General features: G+C 37.1%; 1 protein-coding gene and 1 non-coding gene across 6 annotated transcripts in view; one reads left to right on the top strand and one right to left on the bottom strand.

The window, feature by feature from the left end:
• Positions 1-3,936: 3,936 nt before the first annotated feature.
• SNX3 (sorting nexin 3) overlaps positions 3,937-25,771 on the bottom strand; it is a 37,124-nt gene continuing 15,289 nt past the window's right edge. For 3 of the 5 annotated variants that reach the window (XM_081526821.1, XM_081526822.1, XM_081526823.1), the window contains exons 2-4: positions 14,083-14,178; positions 6,365-6,489; positions 3,937-4,696 (exon numbers count right to left, since the gene is read on the bottom strand). In XM_081526821.1, coding sequence (XP_081382947.1) covers positions 4,591-4,696; positions 6,365-6,489; positions 14,083-14,178 — 327 coding nt within the window. In that variant the 3' untranslated portion in view covers positions 3,937-4,590. The remainder of the gene's footprint in view (positions 4,697-6,364; positions 6,490-14,082; positions 14,179-25,771) is intronic. The other 2 variants (XM_081526825.1, XM_081526824.1) reach the window with 2 other exon arrangements.
• On the top strand, positions 5,083-5,189 carry LOC145522166 (U6 spliceosomal RNA). Its single transcript, XR_014065964.1, has one exon. It is a non-coding gene; the product is annotated as a U6 spliceosomal RNA (small nuclear RNA).

Raw genomic sequence — 25,771 nt, 5'->3', positions numbered from 1 at the left:
CCAACTCCCGGAGTCCACCCAAACCCATGTCCATCAAGTCGGTGATGCCATCCAACCATCTTATCCTCTGTCGTCCCCTTCTCCTCCTGCCCTCAATCTTTTCCAGCATCAGGGTCTTTTCAAATGAGTCAGCTCTTCGCATCAGGTGGCCAAAGTATTGGAGTTTCAGCTTCAACATCAGTCCTTCCAGTGAACACCCAGGACTGATCTCCTTTAGGACAGACTGGTTGGATCTCCTTGCAGTCCAAGGGACTCTCAAAAGTCTTCTCTAACACCACAGTTCAAAAGCACCAATTCTTTGGTGCTCAGCTTTCTTTATAGTCCCAACTCTCACATCCATACATGACTACTGGAAAAACCATAGCCTTGACTAGATGGACCTTTGTTGACAAAGTAATGTCTCTGCTTTTTAATATGCTGTCTAGGTTGGTCATAATTTTCCTTCCAAGGAGTAAGCGTCTTTTAATTTCATGGCTGCAATCACCATCTGCAGTGATTTTGGAGCCCCCCAAAATAAAGTCAGCCACTGTTTCCACTGTTTCTCCATCTATTTGCCATGAAGTGATGGGACCGGATGCCATGATCTTAGTTTTCTGAATGTTGAGCTTTAAGCCACCTTTTTCATTCTCTTCTTTCACTTTCATCAAGAGGCTCTTTAGTTCTTCTTCACTTTCTGCCATAAGGGTGGTGTCATCTGCATATCTGAGGTTATTGATATTTCTCCCGCCAATCTTGATTCCAGCTTGTGCTTCTTCCAGCCCAGCGTTTCTCATGATGTACTCTGCATATAAAGTAAATAAGCAGGGTGACAATATCCTAGTCAGGGTTGAGATCAAATCGAACCAAATTCCAGGAAATCAAAGGGCCTTCTAGTTAAGTGCCCAAACATGGCTATTTCAGAATTACCTGTGAAGCTATAAAACAAAAACAAAAACAAAAACCTGGACAGTCTTAGACAGTAATTGTGGTACACAGGTAAGTTTAGGAACATAAGATACTTCTGATCAGTTACCTCTGTGTGCCCCAAAGCACTTTTTATACCTATACTTAAAATCACACTAAAAAACAAAACCAATTCACATCCACTCATGCTCATCCTAGAGGATCCTGGAAATGTTACTGGAAATTCACCCTTTCACTCAATCAATACATTTATTGAGCATTAAGTAAAGGCTGGGTAGGTACCAAGTCACAGGCCTGGTCCTAAGAAAGAAGTGCATCAAGGCATGGCTTTTAGCGGCAGACATCTATCTAGTGTTAATCTAGAGCCATAACATCCTGGGTAACCTTGGGCATATTACTTAAGCTTGCAGAGCCTCAGTCTTCTCATCTGTAAAGGAGAATATTAATTACTTTATAAGGAGTTATATGATAGAGATCACAAAGGAACTATCAAGGAAGACATACTCTATCCTCCTAAAATAGTTTCTAACTTGTTTCCCAGTCCAAACACTTGTATATTCTAATAATAACAGCTAGCACTCACAGAGCAGTTAACCTATAAACCAGGCAGTGCGCTAAGCTGTCCATCCACACCTTAAACAAATTTTATCTGTAAAGACTTACAGGTGAGGAGCCTTCTCCTTTCACTGGCTATATTCACCCAAAACAGGCAAAGCAAGCTGAAGCACAGGAATGGCCCTTAATGAGAGGGCTGAGTTAAAAAGAAGCAGGATGGAATAAAAAGAAGATGCTCTCCGGCATCCAGCCCAGAGGTCATCATCACTACTGAGGGTCATGACAGCAGAACCACCCAGCAGGAGACCAAATACCAGATAAACCTATTCAGGAACTGCCAGGGGCTTAGCGGTACCATTTGCTGTGGCTAATGCTTCATCATCTGTGATTCCCACTGCCATCAGATAACTATCATTAAGCCTTTATATGTCTCAGGAACTGCTGTTCTGTGGATTTTGCATTTGGTCTTCAACAATTGTTAAGTTACCGATAGTACCACTGCTGTTGAAATTTTACATCTGGCAGAAGTTGGGACAAGGTGATAACTTACTGAGAGGACATGGAGCTGGAGACTCTTGCTGCATAACTCACAGCCAGTTCAACTTCTTTTAGGAAGACTCTTTAAGGGCTTCTAGAAACTCCTCCTGTGCCACTGGAGTTGACAGCACCTGCCTTTTTAGCTCATAGGGTTAAAGGTGTTGCAGTTATTTTCGGAGCTTTTTTTAAAAAAATTATTTTTGGCTGTGCTGGGTCTTAATTGCTGTTGAGTGGGCTTTCTCTAGTGGTGGTAAGTGGGACTACTCTTGTTTGCAGTGTGTGGGCTTGTTGTGGTGGTGGTTTCTCTTGTTGTGGAGCACAGTCTCTAGGCACACAAGCTTCAATAGTTGTGGTTCCCAGGCTTAGCTGCTCTGCGACATGTGGGATCTTTTGGGAACAGGGATTGAACCCATGTCTTCTGCAATGGCAGGTGGATTCATACCACTGTACCACCATAGAAGTCCAAAGGTATTGTTTTAATGCAGACTGTGGTTTCAGTTCTCTAAGAAACAACACCGAGATGTATCCTCCTACATTAGGTAAAAAAACATGTTACCTAGAATAAACCACCTTTCATCTAACTTTAAACCTTCAACTTTCTAAAAGCATGCCTGCCCTAAGGAAACCGTAGAGATTAAAAGTAAGCAAGGCCAGTACAACCAATCCTAAATCACACTATTCCCTTGTCTATAAATGATCAAAATCAAAAGAATTCCACACTGAGTAGAAATGTTAGCACGGTTGACATTTTTCTGTTGTGGAAAGCAGTCTTGTGTACGTTGTACGGAGTTTAGCAACATCTTTAACCTTCTGCCTGCTAGATTCCAGCAGCATTTCCCAGTTGTGACAGCCAAAAATGTCTTGCTATATCGCCAAATGTTCCCCAGGAGGCAAAATCACCCATGCTTTGGAGGAATTATTGAGTTTAGCAAAGCTACTGTTAACTCTGTTCTGCCTGCCAAAAACTTTCAATTTTACTGCATAACAAAAACTTTCAATTTTACTGCATACCAAAAACTTTTGATGTTACTGACCACCTTTTACTGCTCTCAGTGAAACACAATTCACATGCTATTTACTCTGTACCTTAATTTACAGTAATTGAAATGTCCGATATTATGCAACTGTGACATATATAAGCAACAAGACATACTAGGGCAGCTCTGACTTCTTCCTATGACATCCATCTGCTTGGGGGGACATCCTGGGTATTAGGCCTAAGCTGGTTTTCTCTCAAATGGACTGATCTGTCTCTACAGCAGACACATCTGGAGTGCAAGGGAAAACCTTCCTTACCTTGGGGTTTAACTCTAGGTTACAGTGGGTCTCCAAACCACCAGATGCAGTACAGATTCAAATTAGAGACCACATTCTGGCTGCAACACAAGTTAAGCAGCAAGGAGTCCCTCCTGCATTTTCTGGTTATACAAGTCAGGCTAGAACACTGTTTGAGGCCCTCTCCCTTGGTTAGAGGAGAAGGGCAGAAAACGTGCCACTTCCTAAACCAAATTAGAAAGCATGAATCCGCTAAGAAAAGGTTATTACACTCTTGCTAAGTTTGTTTAAACAAGTCACTCAGATGAGCTAGGAAGAAAATTCTTCTGAAAAATAGGAGGCATGCTATTGACTTATCTTAAAAGGATTTTTGAATAGAATGACTTGAGATTATAGAGCATTTTCCAAATACACAAAGTGCTTCATAATGACTCAATAAGCTTTGAGGAATGCTTTTTCTAGTACATCACATTTTTGTTGTTGTTGTATAAAAGAAAATACCTCCATTCAAAGGGTAGTAGCACATTTGATATCACCACTATTTAAAGAGGAATGGAGTTACAGGAATGAGAAGTATATAATTAGTAAATAATTCCTCTCAGCAAGTGAGTTAAGCAGGAAAGCCTTCTGAAGAGAGAAAAGAAAACCCAGAAGCAACACAATCAGTGCATATCGGAAATGCATTTTTATTTTTATTTGAAAACAACTTAAATTTTTAGACAAATGATTTTAGTATATAAATTTGATTTTGTTTTTATACAGAATATAAAGATTTCCCTCATTGATCTTCCATGTGAAGGGTATTGCAAGCCTGAAGGGAGATACTTTCTGCATACAAGTGTGTATCTTACGTGTAGGGTATTGGAAACCAATGCGTAGTGCTTCCACACATAAATTAGGTCAAATGACACCACATATTAAAAAGGGGTAAGAGAAATATTCTATTAATTGGATTCAAGAAGCAAACATGACACAAAAAACTGCAGGTAAGACCAAGTGAGTAAGTTTAGTTAGGACACTGCAGGTTATACTGGAGTAACAGGTTTGTGAAGCTAGAGTGTATACCACATTAAAACAGCAAGAAAGAGCTATTTATATAGAAAGGTTGGAATGAGGGATTTTTCACTAAAGCAAATTAACTTCTTGTCAACTGCCAAAACAAAACAAAACAAAATTGAGCATATGAGTGTTAGTATACTGAAGGCATATTATACCAGTTTTTTGTGCAGCATGCTACAGTTAGTTAGAACTTCTTCACTGGTGTATATGAATCATTAAGTCATGGAAAGTTTTTTTTTTTCCGCCTCTTCTTGTGAAATTTCAGGCGTGTCTTATTTTAGATGGAGTATAGCTTTTATCTATAATTTCATCCTGTAAAAACATGTGAAGACAACGTTCATTCTGTGCCAGAGGGTGACCAGCGACCCTAGAAATAAAAAATACAAGTTCAGTCCAACTTTTATAAAAGCAGGGAAGGGGGACCAAACATACACATTTTAAGATTAGGAAACATGAACAATTCAGTAACAGTGTTACTCTGGACAGCCCATAGAGCTACAGTCTATCTAGTAACTAACTGTATATTTGCTTTCCTTCTGTCTGTAAGGGTAATTTAGAAAACATTTAATCATTAGCTTTACACTGCCTCTGGCATATGTATCCAGTTAGCTTCTTTACATATTAGTTGGTGGATTTGTAAGAAACTTAAAAGAATTTTAATGTTAAAAGTGAAACAATGTCATTGATTCAAAGAATACATTTTAAAGAAGAAAAAGATATATGATCACAAGTTCAATAAAATCCCCAAATACTGTGCTTGCTTCGGCAGCACATATACTAAAATTGGAAAGATACAGAGAAGATTAGCATGGCCCCTGCGCAAGGATGACACGCAAATTCGTGAAGCGTTCCATATTTTTGTAGGGAACTGTAGCACCTTGCATTTTAAGAATGAAATTGATGGGATAAAAATAGAAAATGATTAAAAAATCATTTCTAATTCTCAAAAAAAAAAAAAAAAAATCCCCAAATACTAAGAAACAGGTATAAATGTCCAAGGTTTTGGGGTTCTTTTTTTTTTTTTTGGCTTGCTTTTCAAGGTTTCTATCAGACCAAATATAAGATCAGACTGGGCAACCAGACTTTATTTCAGAATTTAAAAACATCCAAGCTAGCAGTGCCTTTTCCAAAAAGAAAGTAGACAATGAAGGTTGTGTGCTATATCAGATAACTAAAAGTTAAGGGCTTTGTGTAACTTTCCCTGTTTACCACTCACAGATCTTCAAATTACTAGATAAAAAAGTACTGCTAATAAATAAGCTCACACAACAGTATTCTCTAGAATTTGACTTTATGTGGCCAAACTTACAGCCAAATGCACAATTACAGTGAGCCCTTGCAGGCATAACTCTTCCTATAATTTTGGCTTTTTAAAAATGGCTACATTTAGAGAACTCTCTGGTGGTCCAGTGGTTAGGACTCTGTGCTTTCACTGCTGAGGACCCAGGTTCAATCCATGGCTGGGGAACTAAGATTGAGAGGCGCAGTCAAAACAAACAAAAATACTGTATCTTAAATAGGAATAAAATTAAAAGCTAGAGGTTGATTTTATTAAAAGTTTCTAAAGTAAAAGATAAATGATACAATCTTCTTACATTTTCAAAAGTATATATTTTGCCATGAAAATTTAAAATGTGCAGCTTTTACACAAGACATGCTGATAATACACAATCAAACAAAATGACTGCAAGTGTATTGTTCATGCTAGAACATACCTTAAATCAAAAAGAATCAGAAGTGAAACTATTTTTTAAATGCTGTAATTTTAAATGTAATTGGCATACGTTAACCAAGAAAAACATACAAAACTCAGGTCAACAAAAAGATACTCATATCACTCACTTAAGTTTATTAATATTTAGCACATGATATTCAATTTGTTATGTATTTTTACTTTGTTTAAATGATACAAAAAAGTTAGAAAATGACCAAAAGGAAAAAGTAGTATTAGTTTGATATCTAAATTACTAGCAGTCACCTAAAGAATCTCAGAACACTAGTCACTTTTAGACCTTGAGGAACAGAAAGCACTTACTTGTTTATAAACTGCTCCAGCCCTTGCTTCCTTTCTTCAATGAAATTGTCATCAAATATTCCATCATCTCCTCTAAAAGGAAGTTGACGCAAAAATGCCTTCCCAGGGAGTGGGGGGACTACAACCTAAAACATGGTAAGAAAGTTCTTGAACAACACGCTGGCTGAGTTGGGAAAATTTATAGAGCATAACAATAAGACAAAGTATATCTTCACTATGAGAGCCACCCCACTGTCAAACTAGTTTAAATATACAGTAAAAGGGACTCAATAAAAATACACTGAAAAATAATTCAGTGTTTTGCAGGCAAGATAAACAAAACGCCAGAACAGTCCACCAGACCAAAGCTCCTCAATGGCTTAATTTTCAAAGCATAAGTATACAAAGGGAATAAGCAAGACTGAAATAAAGGCTACCATGCCCCTCAGACAGTTTTGATGTCACTTGGTGAGAACATTGCTTTATTACAACAGTAATTGTAGCAATCAATCTGAACTCCCAATTAAATGAGGAAGTAAAATATTAACAATGTTCTTTCTGGCATGGCAGGTAAGAATTCTGTGTCAATTTCTTCCACTTCATACTATCTGCATATAATCTTTCCTACCTGCATTTAAGGTGATGACAAAATAATCAATAATTACTACTTGTTGCCACTCTTCTATTACTAGGCTAAGAAACACATCAACTTTCTCCCAAAACCACTATCCTACCTTTCCCCAAAGACCTGTCATTTCTTCTTTCTACAATGAAGGAACATCCCAAATTTTCCCTGTCAAAGTCTAGCTTTCCTTTAGGGACAACTTATGACTGATCTCCCTCTTCTGGGAATTAACTGGAGCTCAAATATTTGTTTAAATGCTGCTGCTGCTTCTTTAGTCACTAAGTTGTGTCTGACACTTTGCGACTCCATGGATGGTAACCCGCCAGCCTCCTCTTGTCTGTGGGATTTCCCAGGTAAGAATACTGGAGTGGGTTGCCATTTCCTTCTCTGGGGGATCTTCCCAACCTAAGGATTGAACCTGTGTGTCCTGCTCAGCAGGTGGATTCTTAATCACTGAGTCACCTGGGATGCCCTTGAATTAAATAGCACCTACCTATTTATTTCACAGGTTCGTCAGGTTCTCTATCCCAGTATTTCTCAACCATGGCACTATTAACATTTTGAACTAGATTATGTACTGGGGGGAAGGGTTTCTTGTACACTGTAGAATACCAATTCAACAGCATCCTGGACCTCGACCCACTAGACTGCCACCAGTAGGCACTCCACAGACAGGTGTGACAATCACAATGGTCTCCAGACACTGCCAAATGTTTCCCGGGGGACAAAACTACCCCTCCTGGAGAACCACCAATCTATCCTACTGATGCCTTCAAATCAGGGACCCTTGTCTCAGGCTTCTTATGGTTATTTTAAGGAAAGCTGGGCGTACAAGAGAAGTTCAAATATCTGTTAAATGACTAACCACTTAGGTGAATCCTTATCTTACATTAAAATAGAGAAAAGGTGTAGGCAAACAATCCACACACGGAGAAATATAAACAGTAAACACCAGTAATAAAATTATACATATTCTAAGAGGTAAAATCTAAAACCCTTGATGAAGAGTTTCTATCCTAAAACAATAATTCAACAAGGTAAAAAAGGGAAAGATTACACAACTTCTTACAGATGTGCAAAAAAACAAAGAGTAAAAAAGAAACACAATACCAATGCCTACATAAACTTTGTAATTCCTTCCTAGATCTACTCTTCCCAGATGTCAATGATTAAGACATCTAAAGATTTGTCATCATAAAATTTGCTTTAGCAATCTTAAGTATCTCCCTTATATTATAAAAGCATTTGTCAAGTTGAAGATTAAAAACCTGCAGGTAACTACAACTGAAAAACAGGGATTATGACCACTAGTTGAGCTCCAACAGAATAGCTGTATGATGGGCAGGGAAAAATATCTGTATCTATAAAGTTATTATTAAAAAAAGGAATCTAGAACTACTGCATTAAAGAAATGACCACCATTAATTCAGGGAAGAATTTAGCATGGAATTTAAAGATTACTATGTATTATCATCAATAGAGATATACTTTTACTAATACTCAAAATACTCATTGAATTGGATGCTGACGTTGTAGGCAACAGGACTAACCACCTACAAAAATCGTGAGTGGTTTGTTCAGTTAACAAAGTACTATGCTTAAAAGGACATCATCAAGTGAAAACAATCCACAGGATGGGATAAGATTTTTGCAAATTGTAAATCTGATAAGAGACTTCTATGAGTTTTTCTTTTTTTAATATATTCTATATACAACTTAATAATAAAAGAAACTCAATTAAATGGGCAAAGGAGCTGAAAAAAAAATTTCTCCACCAAAATAATAGCTGATACATAAGTACCTGAAAAGATGATCATCATTAACCATCAGGAAAATGAAAATCACAATGAGACACCATTTCATACATGCTAAGAAAGCTATAATAAAGAACTTAGATAATACTAAGTGTTGGTGAGGATGTGGAGAAAAGTGAAACCTTCACACACTGTTGAGGAAAATGTAGCTGCTTTGGAAAACAATCTGGGAATGGCTCAAAAAGTTAAACAGTTATCATATGGCCATAAATCCACTCCTAGGTATATCAGTTCAGTTTAGTCGCTCAGGCGTGTCTGACTCTTTGCGACCCCATGGACTGCAGCACGCCAGGTTTTCCTTTCCATCACCAACTCCCGGAGCTCACTCAAACTCATGTCCATTGAGTCAGTGATGCTATCCAACCATCTCATCCTCTGTCATCCCCTTCTCCTCCGCCTTCCATCTTTCTCAGCATCAGGGTCTTTTCAAATGAGTCAGTTCTTTGCATCAAGTGGCCAAAGTATTGGAGGTTCAGCTTCAGCATCAGTCCTTCCAATGAATATTCAGGACTAATTTCCTTTAGGATGGACTGGCTGGATTTCCTTGCAGTCCAAGAGACTCTCAAGAGTCTTCTCCAACACCACAGTTCAAAAGCATCAATTCTTCAGCACTCAGCTTTCTTTATAGTCCAACTCTCACATCCATACATGACTACTGGAAAAACCATAGCCTTGACTAGATGGACCTTTGTTGGTAATGTCTCTGCTTTTTAATATGCTATCTAGATTGGTCACAGCTTTTCTTCCAAGGAGCAAGCATCTTTTAATTTCATGGCTGCAGTCACCATCTGCAGTGATTTTGGAGCCCAAGAAAATAAAGTCTCTCACTGTTTCCATTGTTTCCCCATCTATTTGGTCCCCATGAAGTGATGGGACCAGATGCCATGATCTTCATTTTATGAATGTTGAGTTCTAAGCCAGCTTTTTCACTCTTCTCTTTCACTTTCATCAAGAGGCTCTTTAGTTCTTCTTTGCTTTCTGCCATAAGGGTGGTGTCATCTGCATATCTGAGGTTATTGCTATTTCTCCCAGCAATCCTGATTCTAGCTTGTGCTTCATCCAGCCCAGCATTTTTCATGATGTACTCTCCATGTAAGTTACATAAGCAGGGTGACAATATACAGCCTTGACGTACTCCTTCCCCAATCTGGAACCAGTCTGTTGTTCCATGTCCAGTTCTAACTGTTGCTTCTTGACTTGCACACAGACTTCTCAGGAGGTAAGTCAGGTGGTGTGGTATTCCCATCTTTTTCAGAATTTTCCACAGTTTGTGGTGATCCACACAGACAAAGGCTTTGGCGTAGTCAATAAAGCAGAAGTAGATGTTTTTCTGGAACTCTTGCTTTTTCGATGATCCAATGGATGTTGGCAATTTGATCTCTGGTTCCTCTGCCTTTTCTAAATCCAGCTTGAACATCTGGAAGTTCATAGTTCACATACTGTTGATGCCTGGTTTGGAGAATTTTGAGCATACCCAAGAGATACAAGAGATATATACCCAAGAGATACAAAAACATGTCCATGCAAAAACCTGTACATGAATGTTCACAGCAGCATTATTCACAATAGTCAGAAAGCAGGAAAAACTCAAATGTCTGCCAATGATAAATGTGTAAATAAAAGATGATATATCCATACAAAAGAATAAAGAAATGAAGTAGTGATTAACAATAGAACAGGATGAACCCTGAAAACACACTCAGTGAAAAAAGCCAGACAGAAAAGACTACATGTTGTATGCTTCTATTTATACAAAATGCCCAGAACAGGAAAATCGTAAAGAAAGAAAATTAGTGGTTGTGAAGGGCTGGGTGAGGAGAAATCGGTAATGATTACTAATGGGTATGGGGTTTCTCTTAGAGAGAGATTACAATGTCCTAAAACTGACTATAGTAATGGCTGCACAATTCTGAATATACGAAGAACCAGTGAATTAATACACTTTAAATTGGTGAGTTGTGGACTTCCTTTGTGGCACAGTAGACAGGAATCTGTCTGCCAGTGTGGGTGACACGGGTTCGATCCCTGGTCTGGGGAAGATTTCACATGCTGCAGAGCAACTAAGCTGTGTACCACGACTAAACCCACCCTCTATAGCCTGAGAGCCGCAACTACTGAAGCTCGTGTGCCTAAAGCCTGTGCTCCACAACAAGTGAAGCCACCTCAAAGAGAAGCCCACACATGGCAACAAAAAGTGGCCCCCGGTCGCTGCAATCAGAGAAAGCCCGTGTGCTGCAAAGAAGACCCAGGGCCAAAAATAAATAAATGTAAAACTTGGTGAACTGTATGGCATGTGAGTTATATCAATAAAGCTGTCATGAAAAAAGTGATGTATACATTTATGAAATGCTTATGAAACACTCCAGTAGGCCAGGTGCTATGTTAAGCAAAGTCAAAAGCCTATCAAGACACTTCTTATCATAAATCAGACAGAAAAAGACAAATACTGTATGATCCCACTTTTGTGTGGAATCTAGAAGAGTTGAACTCATAGAAACAGAGAGTAGTATTAATAGATTAGTGGTTTTCAGGGGGTAGGGGGGTAGGGGAAATAGAGAGATATTGGTCGAATGGTACAAACTTTCAGTTAAAGAATGAGTAAGTTCTGGAGATCTGTGTGCTGTGCTGTGCTAAGTCGTTTCAGTCACGTCCAACTCTTTGGACCCCATGGACCATAGCCCACAAGGTTCCTCTGTCCATGGGATTCTCCAGGCAAGAATACTGGAGTGGGCTGCCATGCCCTTTTCCAGGGGGTCTTCTGGAGATCTTATGTATAGCATTGTAACTACAGTTAACAAGATTGTATTATAGTCTTAAAAGCTGCTAACAGAAACAGAGTTTGAATGTGACCACCGCCACCAACAAAACAAAGACTTCTATGTGATGTGATAGATGTATTAACTAACCTTATTATGGTAATCATTTTATAAGATACACATTTATCAAATCATTGTGTTATACAACTTAAACTTATACAATTTGTCAATTATATATCAAATAAAGGTGGGGGATAAAAAGACACTTTTCTCTATAGTCATAAAAAATTTCTTCTCTGTAACTTAAAACTTTCCTAACTTGTTTTGTACATTTAGATCTTCAAACCATCTGTAATTTATATACAGCAAATTATAAATCTTTATTCCCAAATAGCCACATGTTTTAACCCATTTGCTGAATATAAATTCCTTTCTATACTAATTGACAAAGTTATTTTTGTTATGAACTAAATTTCCAATAAACTTCTAAATTTATTTCCAATAAATTTCCACGGTCAGGTTCTAAATTCTCTGACATTCTGCTAATCTATTTGCTCATCCCTAAAGCAATACTTTGCCAACAAAGGTCCGTATAGTCAAAGCTATGGTTTTTCCAGTAGTCATGTATGGATGTGTGGACCATAAAGAAGGCTGAATGCTGAAGAACTGATGGTTTCAAATTGTGCTGGAGAAGACTCTTGAGAGTCCCCTGGACAGCAAAGAGATCCAACCAGTCAATTCTAAAGGAAATCAGCCCTGAATATTCACTGGAAGGACTGATACCAAAGCTGAAGCTCTAATACTTTGGCTACCTGATGCGAAGAGCCAACTCAATGGAGAAGAGCCAACTCATTGGAAAAGACCCTGATGATGGGAAAGACAGGGCAAGAGAAGAAGAAGGAGACACAGGATGAGATGGTTGGATGGCATCACTGACTCAATGGACATGAGTTTGAGCAAACTTAGGGAGATAGTGAAGGACAGGGAAGCCTGGCGCGCTGCAGTTCATGAGGTCACAGAGAGTTGGACATGACTTGGTGACTGAACAACAACAACAACAACAAAGCAATACTATACTGTTTTAATTACTATAGCCTTAACATATGCTGATGTCTGCAGGTGCTAAATCACTGGTAAAAATAATTTTTGGCTATTCTTGTACTTTCTCTGATTCTAAAACTCTTATAAAGAACTCCATTAAGATTCCTATTAGAATTTCACAAGTTTATATATAAGTTAGGAGATACTTCCTTATTTCTGTTGGGTCTACTGCTAAAATGCCAGCTCTAAGTGAGGCCTTCCCTTGACCATCCTATATGAGACTAGCACTCTCTATTTTCCTTAGATTTTTTTTTTTTTTAGAGCATATTACCATCTGACATATTATATAATCTTACTCTTTTTTTCTGGTTTCCTTTTCACCACCACCCCGACTTACCCAATAAAGTGCCAGAAAAGTGGGCACCTTCATTTGTTCACAGTTCTATCTGCAACTCATATAACATATAGAATGAACTCTCAAATATTTGTAGAGTAAATGAATCTTCAGAAGTGAATATTCCAAACCAGGAATGTAGTATTTCTGTTTATAAGGTCTTCTTTTTGCCTTTCAATAAAGTTTTAAGGTTTTCTTTACATGGGCCTTATACTTTCAGTTTTACTTGGAAATATTTTATACTTGGCTATTCTTCAGAGTAAAACTATTTTTCCATTTTTCATGGAATGCTATGACTTGTATATGTTGCTCTTGTATCCAGCCACATTTATCTGGTTAAGAAAGACTTCCTTTTTTTCCTATCTTAGTATGCTTCAGAAGGAAGCACAAGCTAGTCTCTTGAGTGTACTTTTCGTCATTCTGAGGGTTCTTTGCAAGACTCCATGCTATGTATGTCATTCTGACATAGGGCTGAAATAAGAGACATTAGAATGAGACTTTGTTTTCTCTATTTTGCAGCCAAAGCCACCAAATTTTCTTCTAAGAGAAGACAGTTCTTACCAGGATATGTAACAGTGTTCTAAAACTGCAGGTAGCAACCTAAGGGTAGATCATGGCCGTCATTTAAAAAGTGAATCTGAGAATTATTAGCATCTATCATACAGATTAAGGTAAGTACTGGTTTATGATATTTCTGTTACATAATGTGTGATGATAAAAAAAAAATGTAGAGTCAGTCAAAAAAAACAAAACTGCAAATACAATGCAATAGGAGATGTACTGAGAAGAGAAACTTAGCAAAGGTGGGAGGAGAAAGTGAACAGGAAGACGAGAAAAAGGAAGGAAGCAATAGCAAGAAAGTTCTAAGAAGTGTCATGTAAGTGTGAGTCAGCAAAGGCTTCCATGGGCCACTGAAGTAGACGTGACAAGGAAGAGTTCTAAGGAAAAACTACACACTTCCCCATCTCCTAGGAAAGAAAATGAAATTGAACTATTTGGGGAGGAAAAATTGCTTTTACTCATTTTATTCAAGATTATTTTCCTGAGAGGTCTTAAACATTAAAATTTGGAATGTTTTGCTTTAAAGTAATATTATAAATAATTCTTACCTTGCTCTCTCTTTCTAGTTCACTTCGCAGCCATTCAAAGTCACTGTATCTTCTTCTAACGGTAGATTCCTTCAGCTTGAAAATAGGCAGATTTGTCTGAAACAAATAAAAAAATCACTCCTAAACTGAAGCATCCTACAGGAATTTCAAACAAGCTGGGGGTAGGGAAGAATCTGTTGTCAAACTGATAAAATGACAAGCCCGGTTGCCTTAAGATAAGAAAATCATAAATCATAAGTTTTTAAGATGACATTTTACCTTTAATAAAGCTTAGCTGTTAAAAAGTATGTTACATATACCAGAATACAATTTTTTAAATGCACGTTTGTACATATGCTTTTGGATGTCATTCTTCCTGAGGTCAGTTACATAAATACAGGTCATTTTTTCTATTTTCAGTAAGTGGTAAAAATGTCAGAGGAGTGCGATGAAGCGAGCTCTGATTGCTATACAGTTTAGTATACAATGCTTATAAGGGAAACAGAGCTTACTAGTTTGAAATGAAATACAAAATATTTTGTTATTATGACTAGATTAGAAGTTTCATAATGAAAGAAAAGAATAAGGGACGATTATTCTTAATGGTCTTCTTAAAAAAGCCAAAAAACAGCAGGGAAAGAGCACAATGTGCTCTTACTGTCAACAGGAAATTAGGAGTCATACACATAAGGTCCACCTATCCAGAGCTTTCAGACTGAGGGCAACTTTAGGAACTGAAAACATAATGCCCAGTACTTTAAGGTAACATCGGAATGGAAGACTGTTCTTTACAAGAAAGACCACTTCTGTCAAATTCTAAACTTAAAGTAACAAGTTTAGATCTTTTACTGACCCTAAAAAAAAAATATACTACCAAATACAATTTTAAATGATTTATGATCAAGAACTATTAGCAGAAACTGTATACCATTACAACTTTAGAATCAAGAATAGATTTTAATTGCACATATCACAAAGTTGGTGCAAATGACCAAACATAATTAATGCCATAATATACTGAAAATGCTATTTAATACTATATACTCTCTGGCATTTTCTTGAAAGAATAAAAGTTGTCTTTCTCCCGTGGGGGAAAAAAAAAAAATACTATATACTCTCAGATTATATTTTGTTCTTTACCCGGTCTTTGCACTTGTATTAAAGCTGTATTTAATACAAACTGTATTAAAGCTGAAAAGAAAAAGTGCCACCGGAAGGAAAGACTGACTTCTTAACAGAGACATCATCATCATCATGTAAAATTCCCCCTAAGAAAATTCCAATCACTTGTTAAACTTAATGCCCTAGTAAGTGTCATTTAGTAAAAGAAAAGCTTTTTATTCAGGACCTTAAATCCGTTTGGTAGTGGTTTCAATTTTTCCAACATGTATTAACTTCTCTATGTTGTACACATTATAGCTTGGAATCTTCTACAGATGCTATTGGGCATAACACTGTATAGATTTCAAGCATGAAACCAAATCTCACAAGAGGTTTAAAAGCACTTGAATTTTCTTTCCCAGGTAACCACAACATTTGTTCATTGTATTAATGACTAAGAGCAAAATTGCACCTAACAAGACTCTTATTATACTAAAAGTCAAGCTTATATTTAGAGATGCTGGCTTGCTGTACAAGAGGGGTATTCTCATTACCCACAGGGAATAAAATTAGGTCCCCTGGAGAGCAAGATGGTAATTCCCAGAAAGAAAGCACTGGATTATTTCTCTCTAATTTCACCCATTGGCTTTTTAACCAAGTTCACCCTTCCACACTAAAATATTAAGTCTTTGTAAGTGTCTAAAGATAGAAAGGCCTTTACAGAATAGAGTGTTTTCTGCAGGTGAGATTTTACATTTTGAATTCCCTCCTCTCAAATTACCTTACAAAAGGGATTAGCTGCTCTCTTTATTCAGTATGTTAAGATCAAGCTTGTGAAAAGAGTTCCCTAAGAATTTTCATACTTCTGGGTACGGAAGTCTATAAAGTTAATCTCTGAAACAACATATCAAGCTTACAGGTACAATGTTGAGGGAAGAATGCCAATTCAGCTCATTTTACGTCCATTTTCCCTTTTGAACTTTTGACACACTCATGATTATATCTGATTCGCTTTAATAGATGGGTAGTGGGAGGGAGAAAAAGTCCATTCCTTTCTATGACTAGGTAATAGACTGAAGATTATATATTAAAAAAGGATCATGGTTTAACAAAATTTCATAGTTTTCTCAGCTGGCTATTTCTCTTTATATGAAGACTGCTTTAGAGTTTTGATAAAGTCATATCAAATAATTTTATTATTTGCCCATTACATTTAGAGTGGTAAGTGTGCCTGTTAACTTCTCCTTGATCATCACAAGGACTTTCAATTCAAATTGATCAGCATACAAATAAAAGATGCTGAGGTTTTTTTTGTTTAAGCCACTGAACTATCACTTTTAATTACAAACTCTCATGATTGGTAACTTTCAACTTATTTAACCCTTATAAAATAGTGTACTTTGTTTTTCTAAAGAGAAAAGAGTAAGAGTAATGTTTTTCTCCTACAGCTTTGGAAGGATTCAACTATTATTACAGTTTAGAACGTCCACAAAAGGGCACAGTGCTAAATAAGATGCGGAATATAATGATGAGTAAAATGCAGTCTTGGCCCTTATGAAGCTTATAATATATTTGGTTATAAGCAAATAGTATAAAAACACTATACACCATAAACAAAAACAAAGTTGAAAGACCACAAACTGTAGACAAATATCTGCAATATAAAACAAAGAGGTAATTTCATTAAAATGTAAAGAACTTAAAAACTAGTAAAAGATAAAGATGAATAAACTGACAGAAAAACTATGTCAATAACGTTAAACTTCACTCACACAAGAAATGACAGTCATTTTCATTTATCATTTATCAGACAGGTATTCAATTTTAATACCCAACGGGTATTCAATTTTAATACCCAATGATGGTGAAGATAGATAAGCATCTAAAAAACTTACTGCTAATAGTGAAAATAACCTTAAAGAAGGGCATTTTGGTGATATCTATCACTCTTTTAAATGCATATTATCTTTTGAGCCGATTCCACCAAGAATTATTCTATGAATATTTCCACATATGCAAAAAGGTATCAGTGCATAGAAATTCACTTGAACATCATTTATATAATAGCAAAAAAAAAAAAGGGCCCAGAAACTGAAAATCTTATTAAACTGCTACAAATATAAAATGAAATATTATACAGTTTTACAAAATGTAACTCAGCCAAAGACTGATCAGGAAGCTTCCCTGAGATGTGTTAAGTTTAGGAAGTTTCGGAACAGCATCTATAGTATGATACCATTTGTATAATATTTTTAAAAAGCATAAAGAAACTGATAATTGATTTGGTCAGTATTCTTTTAACATATGGAGTCAGCCATACTACAGGAAGACAGTTGAGAACGATGAAAATACCATGAACTACATGCAGAGAAGAAAACAGTGTATTCAGGAAGTAATTCTTATACATTCTAAACCATAGGAGATGGTGGAAAATAAAACTGAAAGCCTAAATATCTCATTAAGGTATCTCCCTTGGTAAGCACCAGGAGTTAATAAACATCTCTGAACAGGAATATATTTTTAAAAAAAATAACAGAGAAGTTACTATGAATTCAACAGGTTACCTACATACACACTAAAGGGCAGCATGAAAAGTTGGCTCATTCTTATTCACACAAAAGCATTATTTATTTATTTATTTTTTAGTAACTATGTATGATGCTATATATTAACTAGACTTGTTTTTACAATGTATACAAATATCAAATCATTATGGTGTACACTTGAAACTAATATGTCAATTATTCCTTAGAAAGAAAAAGGGCTGGTTCTAGCTAGTTTTAAGTTTTATCTGCTTGAAGAGTATGGGAAAGAGACAGACTGAGGCAAATTATAGCAAAAACTCTTTCAAGTTTTTCTTTTGGATATCACTTAAAATGCTTCTGACTTATCCAGAGAGAAATAAGTGCTGAATTCTGAAATTAAATGTAAATCAGACTTAACGATGTTAAGATGACTAAAACTTTTGAAACTTAAAAGGCAAGATTTAGTATTTTTTCATCCTTACATTCAAATTTTAAGAAAAGTTGCTCTAGTTTCTCAAGCTGAGCATAAAGTAGAAACTACTATTTCCCTCCATCTATAGGTCATTTTACCTAACAGGTAAAAGTGTCAAACTCAGCCATTTGTATGAAATAACAGCATTTGAGGAACAGTGACCAGAGACAGGCAAAATTAAAGCCAATCATTAGGCAAAAACCATAAACTAAGCCACACCTGGCAGCTATTTGTGTAAGTATGTGATATTAGTGAATGCTGAAAGTGAGTTTGAGTAACCTTGGTTTATTTTAGACTTTTCAATTCCATTCATGGAGTTATGAATGTCTGGCAAAGCAAAGACAGAGGTACCTATAAATATTTACATTAACCATTGTCATATATATAAGAAACTGCAAATTAACAATAATTTAAAGCTATGTCAGGGCTGTGGCCCAAACTAACATTTAAAAAGCAGAGAATTATCATCTGCCCCCCAAAAGTTAAATTGGCTGCTTGGAATCCATAAAGTCTATAAAATCTATTTTATTCTACATTCAAAATATGCTTCTGTTAATCATTATAAGCCAAATCCTAGTTAAATGTCACCACTATTTAATAACATTTTTGGGGAAACCTGTAACACAGTCTTAACTATGTTTTAACTATGTGTGTGTGCTCAATCGCTAAGTCATGTCCAACTCATTTGCGACCCCAGGGACTATAACCCACCAGGCTGCTCTGTCCATGGTATTCCCCAGGCAAGAATACCAAACAGGATTGCCATTTCCTTCTCCAGGGGATCTTCCCAACCCAGGGATCGAACCTACGTCTCCTGTGGATTCTTTACCACTGAGCCACCTGGAAAGCCCTAACTATAACACAGTTTTAACTATAACTATGTACAACATAGTGATTCAAGATTTTTTAGAGATTATACCCTATTTAAAGTGATTATAAAATACTGACTATATTCCTTGTGCTATACAATATATCCCTGTAGCTTATTTATAGTATATATGCCTTGTTAGGTTTTTAAGTCTTCTTTAATCTAGAGTAATCCTCCTGCCCTTTCGCCATTTAAGACAGTGACAATTTTAAAGAGTGCAGGCCAGATATTTGAGAGATATTATACCCCTGAGTTTGTCCTTTTCCTCATGACCAGTTCCAGGTTGTTCATCTTTGTCAGGAATGTTCCTATCGGCAGGAATACTGAAGCCTTCTCAGTACCCCACATCAGAAAGAACGCAATGTCAGCTTGTCCTGCTGTTTGATCACTCGGTGAAGGTGAGGTCAGTTAGATCCCTCCCATGCAAAGTTACTTTTTTTCCCTCTTATATTGAGGTGTTTTTTTTTCCCTTGCACTTACCTTTCATAGTAAAATTTAGTGCCATTTGGAATTTACCCAGCTAAATTTAAACCTATGGAACTGGCAAAGCACAGAATGAATTCTTAGAGAATTTACTTTTAGGAGAAGTTATCTGCCTGACTTTAACCATTAGGACAGAGACTGGCTTATTGCAGGAAAACCCCATTCTGCCAGATACAGTGTGAACACACAGATGTGTAAGTACATTATGTGTGCAATTTGTTGATTCAGAAAAATTAAGACTTATAGTCTACTTGGCTAGAATGAAGCCATAGATATTTGTTACTTATCCTATGCAAAATTCAGGGCAATTCTTAAGCTTCTGTGTAGCTTATGAAAAGGTGATGGACTAATCATTATATAAGAAACCTGGGACATTCAGAAACTAGAAAGGAACAAGAGTAACCCTATTCAGGGCTTCCCTGGTGGCTCAGAAGGTAAAGAATCCACCTGCAATGCAGGAGACCTGGGTTCAATCCCTTAGTCAGGAAGATCCCCTGGAGAAGGGAACGACTACCCACTCTGGTATTCTTGTCTGGAGAATTCCACAGACAGAGGAGCCTGGCGGGCTACAGTCCATGGAGTCACAAAGAGTCAGACACGACTGAGTGACTAACACATACCAACACACACAACCCTGTTCAAAATTATTCTGTTGCTCTTTACTTTTCCTAATAACTTATCAAAAACAAAACTCCAAAGGGATAAAATGTTATGAGAGATGCTTATATGTCTGATACTCTCAAACTGCTATTTATATAAAAGAGAATACTAGTCATTTCCCACAAGGTATTACTAACCACACAGGGTAAAACCATCAGGAATTCCAATGGACATTATACACTACAGAACAGATTTTGAAACCATGGTACAGAGCTCTAAAACAAGTGCTCCCTTCACGTTCAAACAGAGGAAATGGCCACATTACTGGTCTCCAAAGACCTAGGTCTTACACACTTACACAAGCTGACCTATCAAAGTCAGCAGCTCACAGATACCCAATATGTAACCTGATTATCACTGATAGCCAAGCAGAAAACCAAGCCTCAAAATGTGGTCACCTGAATATAGCTTAACAATAGATATTCGAAAAATGTTTACTAGGTGTTTCTAGCATTTCTTCAGATAGTGTCATGTGTACATTTGAAAAAAGAGACTGGCAACGACATCAAAAGTATACTCAATAGGCCATACTCTATTCAGCCAATCCTAAGAGATGTAAATGGATGCCTCACTTCAGTTCTCATTAAAAGGCTGTATTTCTTCAAATATCTACATCTAGAGATAAAGGATAAGCTGAGAAGTGCTTAAGCTATTACCTCGCCCTTCAGTACTTTTGATACTTGTTTTACCCAATCTGGAACAGCATGAATAACTGGAGATATGGTTTATAACCTAGATGAACTCTAAATATGGCTTGGGAGAAGTCATTTAAGCAAAGAATAAGCTTTTAGTCTGGAGAACCTTTGAAATGTAGATTGTCATTAAGCCAAGGTATTGTGTTTAGTTTCTTTTTTTAAATAAGGACATGGCCTTCCAGTGATACAATTTCCTGTCATTTTAAAAGAAGTATCCTATATGGTATAATTTCTGAAACAGTAGAGAAGACATTATCGAGACTAGTTTAATGTATAAACCAAGTAATTTCATGTATGTCTTCTACCTTGTCCATATTCTTCATTTGTGAATGACAAGATTTATTTGTGAGCTCAAGCAAGATCTTCAATGAAATTGTGCAGTAATAATTCTACTGTAAAGGAAAATTTGTTCTTAACAGTTCTTGAACACTTACATAATCCTACAAGCTTCTGCTGAAAGAAAACTGCCTATTAATAGCATAAGACCTATTTTGAACAATTTTTAAAGTGCAAAACTATTTTCCATCTCTTTCCAACTTGCCTAATTGTAAGAATCACTTCAAGAGGTTTTAAACACACTCCCATCCCCACACCCTCATCTAGAGAATCTCATTCAAATTAGTATGGGTTGGACTCCAAACAACAGTATTTTTAGGTGATTCTAGGATACAACCATGGTCAAGAATCACTGCCCTAGACTTATTAAAGGTGAAACAGAATACTGGGTGCTTAGGAATCTGTATGATCCCCAGTGATTCTAGTTTAGCCAGGACAGACATGGGCAATATTTTATTTTATTTATTTTATTTTATTTTTTATTTTTTTTTGGGGGGGCAATATTTTATATCCTCAAGGATTTGGAACTGACACTATGAGAACAATGGAAATGGGATGCAAAGTCATCAAAAATAAAACTATAATGTAGAAATCAGTGAAAGAATACTAGTTAAGAAGCTCTGGACTTCCCTGGTGGTCTGGTGGTTGAGAATCCATCTGGCAATGCAAGAGACAAGGGTTTGATCCCTGATCCAGGAAGATTCTATGTGCCACAAGGCAACTAAGCCCTTGCACCACAATTACTGAAGCCTAGGCACCCTGGAGCCCGTGCTCCACAGTAAAAGAAGCCACAGCAATGAGGAGCCCATGCACCAAAACGAAGCCCCTACTCACCGTAACTAGAGAAAGCCTGCACAACTATGAAGATCAAGCATAGCCAAAAGTAAATATAATAAATAAAAATAAAAGAAGCCCTTTTCAGTAAGTGTATTCTAAACTTCTATGTATGCATTACCAGGCACATATGGATTACAGAGATCTAAAAAAATCCTCCTTAAGAGATATTTACAGCATAAAACTAGGGGGTTGGATAGAGGAGAGCAAAGTAGTCTTCCAAGACTTAAAACCTTTATCAGTTATAATTCATTATAGATTTATTACCGTTTAGATGAAAGGGTGGAGGCCCACAATAAAGTAATCAGGGTAGAAACAAAACAGACATAAAACATATACAGATGAATGTATTAGGTTAAGTTTGCATATGCAGGCTCATAGAAAGTATCCATACCAAAAAAAGAAAAAGAACGGTGGTACATGCTCATTTGCAGATATGTCATTCTAAGACATGACTGACCCTTGAACAATGCTGGAGGTTAGGAACACCGACCCTCGTGAGAGTTGAAAATCCAAGTATAATTTATAGCTGGTCCTCTGTATACATGGTTCCTCCATATTTGCAGTTCTGCATCCACAGATTCAACTGACCACGGATTGTGTAGTCCTCTAGTATTTACTATTGAAAAAAATTCATAAATAAGAGGACCCGTGCAGTTCAAACCCATGTTGTTTAAGCACCAACTGTATATCCTTTCAGATTTTATATATACAGATTTTATTCTTATTAAAAATACTAGCTTCTCATTTGATATTGTTAACATGATTGTATACAGATATCATCTACCTGAGAGATATAGGACATGGTTAAAGCACACAGCTCTGGAACCAGACAACCTGGTTTTAAATCCCAACTCCAGCATCAACCAGTTATCTGACCCTGGGTAAAATGTACTGGGTGAAAGCTAGATGAAGCCTTAGTATAGATCTGGAGAACTGACACTTTCCTTAGAACAAACCCCTAAAGGTAAAATTAGTGGGTCAAAAGCTATGAATGTTAAGGTTTCCAAATGTCCTTCAGAGAGGCTACTTTGCTGTAGACAGAGAAGGTACATAACTGAAGGAGGCTATTACTTTGGTGGCTTACAGTAAACAATGTCTCTTGGTATCTTTCTTTCTGTATCCTCCATATCTTCCTGTGGTGGTGGTGGTGAAGTAGCTAAGTCGTGTCTGACTCCTGCGACCCCATGGATGGTAGCCTACTAGGCTCCTCTATCCATGCGGTTTTCCAGGCAAGAATACTGGAATGAACTGCCATTTCCTTCCCATATCATCTTGGCGATGTGACTGCCTCTGGTCAGTGGCATATTAGCAAATATTTATTAATTACAATAAGACTCATCCTCTTGGAACACTTCTTCCAAGAAGTGGAATCTTCCATTAAGTATCTTCCATAAAAATACTGTCTCTTGGAACCCAGCCACCATTTTTCTATTAGAATCTAACTATCCACATGGAAGAAAACTCAGGACTTGAGCAATAGCCTCAGCTTATCTCCCAGATGGTAGTCAGCAACAACATGCCAGCTAGCCAAATGACTTGAGTCACCTTAGAAATAAATCCTCCAGCCCCAATCGAGCTGCTCCAGCATATCAAGAACAGAGATGAGCTATTCCTTCTAAGGCCTGACAAAACTGTAGAACTGTGATAAAATGAATGTTGTTTTAAGACATCAACTTTTCACAGTTTTTATTACAAAGCAACAGATAACTGATTCAGTAACCTGACTTTGGTAGAATCATGCTAAACATGAAGAGACTGAGAGCATAGTATTTCACATACAAAAATATGTGATACCTAAAAAGTGGATAGAATTTAATTTTTAAAAAACTCTTTGCTTTTATACATTTTTGCTTCCTTATCAGTTCTTGATTATTTTCTGAGTAGCTAAAGTTCCCAGAAAATCCACTGATTCTAGATTATTCAACAAAGGAAGTGTTCCTCCATAACTTAAGCTGATCCAATGAGCTGAACCTAAAGATTTTCTACTCTAAACAAAGGCAACATTCTAAAATAACAGTTGTAATTTAAGACTGAGTTGCTTTCTCTACAGTAATTTGATAAACCTCTAGAAATAGATAGTATGAAAGAGTCTGCCACTTACAAAAGAATGAAGCTGAGGTATTTCTTCGAAAAATTACCTGGAAAATGTAAAAGGGTACTTAATGAGTCCTAATTCTCTATGATGTGAATGATCCCCATAGTAATAGATTCCTTTCTCCTCTATTCAGAGGAGAGTAATTAGTTGTAACAGCAACTAGACAATGATACCGGAGAAGGCAATGGCAGCCCACTCCAGTACTCTTGCCTGGAAAATTCCATGGACGGAGGAGCCTGGTAGGCTGCGGTCCATAGGGTCGCTAAGAGTTGGACACGACTGAGCGTCTTCACTTTCACTTTTCATTTTCATGCATTGGAGAAGGAAATGGCAACCCACTACAGTATTCTTGCCTGGAGAGTCCCAGGGACAGGGGAGCCTGGTGGGCTGCCATCTATGGGGTCACACAGAGTCGGACACGACTGAAGCGACTTAGCAGCAGCAGCAGCAGACAATGATACTAAACACTATATGCACGTGTGTTTTACACTTACAAGTTGACAGCAGTGCCGTTACAATATTTTATTCCTTTCATAAGGCCCCACGGAATGATTATTGTTCTAATAACCTGAAAGTACTCAAATCACCAATGCAAGATCTTTGTATTAGAAATAGTAAGTAACTAATTTACAAAACTGTGAAAAGAAGAGAAGCGAAAAGCAAAGGAGAAAAGGAAAGATATTCCCATTTGAATGCAGAGTTCCAAAGAACAGCAAGGAGAGATAAGACAGCCTTCCTCAGCAATCAATGCAAAGAAATAGAGGAAAACAACAGAGTGGGAAAGATTAGAGATCTCTGCAAGAAAATTGAGTTACCAAGGGAACATTTCATGCAAAGATGGGCATGATAAAGGACAGAAATGCTATGGACCTAACAGAAGCTGAAGATATTAAGAAGAGGTAGCAAGAATACACAGAAGAACTGTACAAAAAAGATCTTCACGACCCAGATAATCACGATGGTGTGATCACTCACCTAGAGCCAGACATCCTGGAATGTGAAGTCAAGGGGGCCTTAGAAAGCATCACTTCGAACAAAGCTAGTGGAGGTGATGGGATTCCAGTTGAGTTGTTTCAAATCCTGAAAGATGATGCTGTGAAAGTGCTGCACTCAATATGTCAGCAAATTTGGAAAACTCAGCAGGGGCCACAGGACTGGAAAAGGTCAGTTTTCCTTCCAATCCCAAAGAAAGGCAATGCCAAAGAATGCTCAAACTACCGCACAATTGCACTCATCTCACACGCTAGTAAAGTAATGCTCAAAATTCTCCAAGCCAGACTTCAGCAATATGTGAACCGTGAACTTCCAGATGTTCAAGCTGGTTTTAGAAAAGGCAGAGGAACCAGAGATCAAATTGCCAACATCCACTGGATCATCGAAAAAGCAAGAGAGTTCCAGAAAAACATCTATTTCTGCTTTATTGACTATGCCAAAGCCTTTGACTGTGTGTATCACAATAAACTGTGGAAAATTCTGAAAGAGATGGGAATACCAGACTACCTGACCTGTCTCTTGAGAAACCTGTATGCAGGTCAGGAAGCAACAGTTGGAACTGGACATGGAACAGACTGGTTCCAAATAGGAAAAGGAGTATGTCAAGGCTGTATATTGTCACCCTGCTTACTTAACTTATATGCA

This window comes from Giraffa tippelskirchi, chromosome 9 (genome assembly GCF_054371585.1).
Source record: "Giraffa tippelskirchi isolate mGirTip1 chromosome 9, T2T-mGirTip1v1.2.pri, whole genome shotgun sequence".
NCBI classification, from domain to species: domain Eukaryota; kingdom Metazoa; phylum Chordata; class Mammalia; order Artiodactyla; family Giraffidae; genus Giraffa; species Giraffa tippelskirchi.
This window is presented reverse-complemented; position numbering and strand designations above follow the sequence as displayed.